The sequence below is a fragment of the Pristiophorus japonicus genome, chromosome 8 (assembly GCF_044704955.1).
Source record: "Pristiophorus japonicus isolate sPriJap1 chromosome 8, sPriJap1.hap1, whole genome shotgun sequence".
NCBI classification, from domain to species: domain Eukaryota; kingdom Metazoa; phylum Chordata; class Chondrichthyes; family Pristiophoridae; genus Pristiophorus; species Pristiophorus japonicus.
In genome coordinates this window covers 3982908-3990943 of record NC_091984.1, presented here as the reverse complement: position 1 = coordinate 3990943, position 8036 = coordinate 3982908, and the positions used below count along the sequence as shown (strand labels likewise).

Sequence of the window (8036 nt, the reverse complement as noted above, 5' to 3'; positions counted from 1 at the left end):
AACGTGGATTCTTTTTCCAGAACCGTTAACCTTCACATTAAAATCCTGATACATTTATTTTCGTGGCCAAAAAAGTGAAATTATAGCTTATTATTTTGTTGGGGGTGGAGAAGGATGTTAGGGCACATTGTTTCAAGAGAAAATATTAGAGAGATCGGGACGCTTTTGGAATCAGTCATACGGTCTTGTCAATGGTCTTAAAAAGGGTTGCTTCGAACCTGGAATGAGCTGTTCCCCGATACCCATTTACACACTACATATAGCCATGAGAAAATTATGCCATGAACATGTACAATTTTACAGCACAGAATGTGGCCATTCAGCCCATCGTGACTGTGCCGGATCTCTGAAAGAGTAATCCAATTAGTCCCACTCCCCGCTCTTTCCCTACATTTAAAAAAAATATTTTTCATAGAATCATAGACATTTACGGCACAGAAGAAAGTCATTCGTGTGCATGCCGGCCGACCAAGAGCTATCCAATGTAATCCCACTTTCCAGCTCACGGCCAGGAGCCCTGTAGGCTGCAGCATTTCAGGTGTCCCTCCAGGTACTGTTTAAATGTGCTGAGGGTTTCTGCCTCTACCACACTTTCAGGCAGTGAGTTCCAGACCCCCAGCACCCTCTGGTTGAAAAAAGTTCCCCTCTAAACCTCCTACCAATTACTTTAAATCTATGGCCCCTGGTTGTTGACCCCTCTGCTCAGGGAAATTATGTATTTGAAGTGTATTTTTTTACAATGTTCCTTTGAAAGTTGCTATCGAATCTGCTTCAACTGTCCTCTATTCCAGATTATAACAACTCCCCGCGAAAAACAAAATCTCTTCCCCCACCCCTCCGGATATTTTTTAGTCAATGATCTCATGTCCTCTGGTTAGCGACCCTCATGCCAGTGGAAACAGTTGCTCCTTATCTACTCGAGTAAAACCCCTCATATAAAAAGGACTATTTCTTAGAAACCGCAATTTATTTTAAAACCAAGAACAATTGCTCCAATTGTGTTTTGTGCGAAATGTTTGCACAGTAAAGTGCACAGTTATTACAAAACAGAAGGGCTCCCGATATTAGCTGGGTGGGGAATTGTGTGGCGGGCTCACCAGCGGCTGCTTGCGCATTTAACCCGAACCCATGTCACGCTGCACGTCAGTCAGCTATCTAACTCCAACCTTTCACCTGTCAGATATTGACCACAAGTGGCTCATTGAGCGATCCTTTCGCACCGAGCAAAGAGCTTTGCATTTACAGAGCGCCTTTACAGATGTCCCACTCGGAGTAGCAAGTACAGGTGTGCTGTTACTTAACGCTAAGGTACTCCAGGTGTGTCTTGACATCTACTGGCTCTGTCACACATAATTACAACCAACACACACATGATTCGGTTTAAAATATTTGGAAAGGGGAGAGCAACTGAAGGGATGTGATTGACTTTCTCAGGACTTGCAATCTTTTTAATTTGTCATCATTAGCAGCCCATTCCTCGTGGGCATTGTTTGAAACCGCTGGGATTAAAATAATATTAATATGATTCAGATGGCTGTGCGATCTGTTGATCAAAAGTTCTTAACAGAGAATCAGCCAAAGCCACTCAAACCTGCAGCTTACCAGAACTCGCGTTTTCCCACTTTGAGGGAGAAAAGCTCAGGGAATAATATGGCGTGCAGTGACTGTAAATGTGTTTACGTACCTTCCCTCCTTTCAAAAGGCTGCGGGAAGGTAACCTGAGTCCTTGTTGACATTGAAGTAGAGTTGTGTAACCGATTTAGAGATAAAGACTGGTGAGATAATACTGGTGGTTGGACGGAGAGAGAGAGATAGATAGAGCAACAGATTCCCCAAGCTATTTTGTGTGTGTGTGTGAATAAAAATCCTCGCATCTCCGAGGGCTGTACTATGTTCAGGAGGTGTGGTTAGAGAAAGTGTATTTTTTGTAAAAGTTCCATCCACCAAGGTAACTATTTTTTTAAAAGCAACACGCAGGCAGTTGAATGTCGGAACGGGAAGCAATTTGACAGGGGAAAAAAAGCTTTGGAGCAGAGGCAATAATTTTTTAGAAAGTTTTTGGAACATTTCCTGAACGTAAACGTTCCCCCACCACAACCCAAACCCGGATTTTTGTTTTTTTGGGTGCGATATGCGATTGGGATCCGAGTTTTGAATGCAATGTACTGGAAGAGTACTGAGCTGTTAGTGTGTCGCACTGCAGGCCGAGAGAGCTACGCGGATGCCTGTTTGGAGAAGGTAAGAAGCGGCGGGTGAATGTATCTGGAGATAGCCCCGGGGGTGGGGAGGAGGGGACCGCGCTACTTTTTAATCAGGGGAGGGGGCAATTAAACCACAGAGCCGAGAGGCAGTGGCATGTTTCGGGAACTGCCGGCTTGTTTTGTAGACGCGGGGTGTGTGGTTCCAAGCCGTTTCCTGTATTTGCTGTTGCAAATGGTTCGTCAGGATTCACCTTAAATCACCCCGATAGTTGCCCGAATCGCTGCAATGAATGGCCCTGTCATGACTGGAAAAGTACCCCACAACTCTTTTGGGGGGGGGGGGGCAGCGAAGCAATCGGTTTCCAGATTGTCGGTGACCCTGTTCAGTCAAATAATCGGGTTATTGGGGAGGGAGTCAATCTAGTCAAGATATTGTCTTGCAGGGTTAGACAAGGAGGATGTTTCCCCCGGGCTGGTGAGTCTAGAACCAGGGGGTCACAGTCTCGGACTAAGGGGCCGGCCATTTAGGACTGAGATGGAGAAATTTCTTCACTCGGGGTGGTGAATCTTTGGAATTCTCTGTCCCAGAGGACTGTGGAGGCTCAATCTTTGAGTATATTCAAGACTGAGATCGATAGATTCTTGGGCACTAAGGGAATCCAGGAATATGGGAATTGTGCAGGAAAATGGAATTGAGGTCGAAGATCAGCCATGATATTGAATATCCTACTCCTGCTATTATGATGTTGTCGTAATGTGAATACTGCGTGTTTATAACGAGTTGCCTGTTAAGGAAACAATCTTGGGTTGGAAACGGACCCATTTCGCATTTAATAGACTGCAGACTTTACTGAAATATCTTGGCACCTTGATCGAAGCGGTCTGTATAGCTAGAATTAGACATGGCAGTGGGAATTCGCTATCTAGTCCCCATACACCGTTCAAGTCGGTTAGAGATTTAGTAAAGCCGTGTTCGTTCGTGTGTGTGTATTTTAAAACTGCGTTGATTTTGTTTCAATATATAATTCAAGGAGAGCTTATCTCCTCGGGACAGTTGATGTGAATCACCTGCACCAATAATTGCCCCTCGCCTTTTCTTCAAATTGTCAATCGCACAAACATGACCAGAGCGGACTAGTTGTAATTATCGTTCAAGTACCCCCTATTAAACCTCTTCACCTCGAGGTTACCCTTTCAAAGACGTTTTGGATTGAACAAGGACTGTTTTAATTGTTGGAGGGGGAGGGGGGAAATCACTGTTCCCTTTTTTTAAATCCCTCTCCCTCACTGACTCCAACCTGACTAGACTGACGTCGGGAATTGATGGGTAGAAATGAGAAGCTTTTGTGCAACTTAGTGGGGTGGAAGGGCACCGCCTGACCAAAATAGCCCGTGACATTGGAATGAACGCTAATGATTCATTCAAGTGTCTTGTGCGTGCGCGTGTTTAGTAAACGGAATCTAGGGTATTTACTTTTCCAGATTACATCTTCATCACAAGCGGTGTCATGCTGAACGGGGCGAGTGGTTACTATTTATTCGGGGGAGCGGTTATTATTGTTAAAGGATCGATTGGCGCAACTAGTTCACAATGCATTGCAAGCCCGCTCTTCAAACCTCTGCTCTGTATTTCAGTTAAAAGCCATGTCGGACGACTCGGAAACTATCTCCTCTGTCCCCTTCGGGAGAAATCGGAAACCCAGGAGCGCTTACAGTTTGGTACCCAATCCCTTCTTAATCTCGTCTCTCTTTTATATACCTTTTTTGACACCACGTTGCACTTGAGTGCTAATTTACCGTGTGTTTTATATATAGACTAATTTACCATGTGTCTCTGTTATATACTAATTTACCATGTGTGTGTGTTTTTTATATATATTATATAGACTAATTCTGATCGAATTGTTAAAGACGAATCCTGCTCCCCAGCCACGTCGGCCTCGCCGTCCTTATCCCCACAGTCGATGGCGTCTTCAAGGACCGCGAGAAATGTCTGCCGCAGCTGTGGGCTGGAGATAGTGGATCGGTACCTCCTGAAGGTGAGCACGACCAATAACTCGCTCTCCCCTCGCAATATAACCCAGTAAATCGAAAGCCGTACTTGTACAGCACTGGCGGCGATCAGTAAGTGGTTTGGGGTTGCGCCGTCTTTGGGACCACAGTCTTAACTCTGAATTGTCCAGAAAGGCGAACTTTTTAGGGAAGGGAAAGTGACGGTGCAATTGGCACCTGGATAACTGCGTTCCACCAACCATCGAGCCTTCTGGTGTGGGGAAAGTGGTAAAGGGTTATTGTGTTTTTGTACCAGCTCGAATTTACAGTAAAGTTGTCATTCCAAATGTGTGGCTTTTTTGCCCATGTAAAACAATTTGTATTACATTTCCCCAACTTCTAGCCCTGGCTCAGTGGGCAGCGCACTCCGGGTCAGAAGGCTGTGGGTTTAAGTCCCAGACTTGAGCACGTAATCTAGGTTGACACTTCCAGTGCAGTAATGAGGGAGTGCTATCGGATGATACTTTAACCCGAGGCCCCATCTTCCCGCTGAAGTGGACGTTGTATTTCGAAGAATAGTGGGGTTCTCCCCGATGACCATGGCAATATTTATCCCTCAACCAACATAAAACACAGATGATCTGGTCAATATCTCCATTGCTGTTTGTGGGAGCTTGCTGTGCACAAATTTGCTGCTGTGTTTCCTACATTACATCAGCGACTATATGGAGGCCATGAAAGGTCTTTGCTTTTCTTTATATGTTTCCCCTCTGACCAAACTTTTTATGAAACCCTTCTAATATCTCTTCCTTTGGCATGCTGACTGGTTTTTGTGAAGCTCCGCGGAATGTTTCCCTATGTTAAAAGTGGCAAGTTGTTAGGGGTCAATTAATCGGCCACCGTTGTGCTGTTTTGAGCGTCCGACCATCCCTTCCTGAATTCTTGTTGAAATGCATCTGGTCATTGGCGGTTGACAACATGCTCAATCCTTTTAAAACGCTTCCCCCTCTTGTCTGACAGACTCTTGGATCCTATAGCTGTATTTTCACCCACAAGGAATTCAGTAAATGTCTGAAGTCTTGTCTGAGCTTTCCCACTGACGCAGGTCTTTCCTTCACCAAACCTCCTCTTCGGTTGAGGAAGACTGTAAACACAGAAAATAGGTGCAGGAGTAGACCATTCGGTGATGGAGATTCATGTTGCTGGACGAGTAATGTACTCAAATCCCACCACCACCACCAAGCTGGAAATCAAATTCAGGTTTTTAAAAAGTGGTTCTGAAGCTCCTCACTTGTTTAAAAACTCAACTGGTCACTGGTCGTTTTTTTTAGGGAAGGAAACTTGCCGCCCTTACCTGGACTGGGCCTATTTGTGACTCCAGTCCCAGACCAACGTGTTTCAGTCTTCACTGCCCTCTGAACTGGCCTCCAGTTCTAGCACATTGCTACACAGAAATTCAAGATGGCTCACCACCACCTTCTCGGATCAATGAGGGATGGGCGATGAATACCAGTCATGGTCACATGCCGAGAATGAAATACTATTTTTTTTTATCCGTCAGTTGTATTGTCCGCTGGGGAGCATTTTAGAATCGGCTAAAAGGTAATTCAGCCCATTTTGAAAGAGCTATCCAGTTAATCCCGCTCCCGCTGCTTTCCCCACAACCCTGTAATTTTTTTCCTCCCAAGTATTTAACCAATTCTCTTAAATTTGCGATAGAATCTACTCTCACCGCCCTTTCAGGCAGCGCGATCCTGATCACCACAACTCGCTGCATAAAAACATTCTCCTCCTCTCTCCTTTAAATCTGTGTCGTCTGGTGACTGACTTGCCTTTCACTGGAAACGGCCCCTCCTTGTGAATTATAGCACTTCTAAAATACTTCATTGGCTGTTATGCGCTTTGCGAGGTCCTAAAGTCGTGAAAGGCTCCTTTTTTATGTGACTCTTTTTGTGACTCTGTCCGGTAGAATGACCACTCGAGTGTTGCGACTGCAATATAGTGTAGACTTAAAGGATGGGACACCAGTTGCCGATGCCTGAATCGATGCTTCCAATGGCGCTTGCGAGTCTCCACCTATCCTCCAGCCGAGCCTCGCCTGTCTAACTTGTCGCTGTTATCTCCACCTGTCCAGGTGAACGAGTTGTGTTGGCACGTCAGATGTTTGGCTTGTAGCGTGTGCAGAAACTCTCTGGGCCGGCACACCAGCTGCTACATCAAAGATCAAGAAATATTTTGCAAACTGGATTACTTCAGGTACCTATCGGGTATTAAAAAAAAAACAAATTAAGTTTAGTCTCGATCAACTTAATCTGTTTGAGACCCTGATCTGACACCGCTGGGCTTCTGCAGCAGATCTTTGCATTCCCGCTTGGCCTGTAGTTGGAAGCGGTTTAAGAACTGATTCCAGCGCCCAGCATCGTGTTGTTGTTTTGCAAAATCGCGTCTGACCCAAATTGGAACCAGGGAGCTTCCGAGTTGGGAGCGATAGCGTTCCCGAAGTAATACTGGGACTTGAAAATTCGTGTTGACGCGGGATTTTATTTTGATTTGCATTGCGGGATCTTGGAGTTCGCTTTAGTTATCTTGGGAGAGGACAAGAGGCGAAAATACGAAGGAGCAATGTGCCGGGCAGTTTGACGCTCCAAACCGAGCGAGCTTACTGTTAGGGTTTCAATTTACAAACTGAGACATTTGCACACTAACAAATTCTACTCCTAGTTAATACAATTGTGGGAGATGGTGAGCAGACCTGTCCTTACAGAATCAGAGGGATTTATGGCACAGCAAGAGGCCATTCGGCCCATCGTGTCCGTGCCGGCGGACAGAGATATCCAGTCAAATCCCACTTTCCAGCTCGTGGTCCTCACTTCAAGTGCACATCCAAGTACTTTTTAAATGCAGTGACAATTTCTGCACCTCCCACCCTTTCAGGCAGTGTGTTCCAGATCCCCCCCCACCCTTTCTGGGAGAGAAGCCAAAAAACAATTGGAAAGGGAAACTACGAAATAAAATGATTAAGGAACCTAAAACAAAACAGGAAAATATTTTAAAGGCACAAGAATTATAATTAAATAAGGTTGAGATGGGAATAGGGCCGTTGAGGGATAGATGGGATAATACCATGGGTAACGATAGAGATGGCAGAAATATTAAGTAATTATTTAGCTTCAGTATTTACTAGGCAATTAGAATAGTTGGACATGATTTAGGATGATATGAGTAATGAGAAGTACATTTAAATTAACGAGGGGATGTATTAAATAAACAAATCAAACTCGGGATAAAACCTCTGGTCTGGATGGATTGCATCCACGCATTTTAAAATAATCTAGGGCATTACTACACACATTTAATAATTCATTAGAAAATGCAGTGCCAGAGGACTGGCAGATAGCTAACAATACCTATATTTAAGAAGGGGGGATAAGACATGTCCAAGGAGTTACAGATCAGTCAACTTAATGTTGGTGGTATAAAAAAAAATAAGGGAATCCTAACTAAAGGCAAAATAGAACATCTCGAAATAAAAACTAATAATGAATAGTCTGCATGGATTTCAAAAGGGGGAAAGTCTTGCTTGACCAACGGAGGTAACAGAGCAGAAAATGGAAATGCAGTAGATGTAATTTTATCTAGATTTTCAAAAGGCCTTTGATAAGGTATCCCATAATAGACTGATGAACAAGGTCAGAGAATGCGGAGTCAGGGGACAAGTAGCAGAATGGATCGTTAGCTGGCTTCAAGACAGAAAGCAGAGAGTAGGGGTAAAGGGCAGCTATTCACAGGGGCAGAAGGTGGGTCGTGGTGTTCCACAAGGATCAGTGCTGGGACCACTGTTCA

The 8036-nt window shown here is 44.6% G+C and overlaps 1 protein-coding gene across 1 annotated transcript in view; it reads left to right on the top strand.

Annotated features, from left to right (window-relative positions):
* Positions 1 to 2160: 2160 nt before the first annotated feature.
* The window catches only part of LOC139268000 (LIM/homeobox protein Lhx8), a 51303-nt gene continuing 45427 nt past the window's right edge, over positions 2161 to 8036 (top strand). Inside the window, exons 1-3 of the mRNA XM_070885961.1 lie at positions 2161 to 2238; positions 4088 to 4240; positions 6328 to 6449. Of these exons, the coding sequence (XP_070742062.1) occupies positions 2161 to 2238; positions 4088 to 4240; positions 6328 to 6449 (353 nt within the window). The remainder of the gene's footprint in view (positions 2239 to 4087; positions 4241 to 6327; positions 6450 to 8036) is intronic.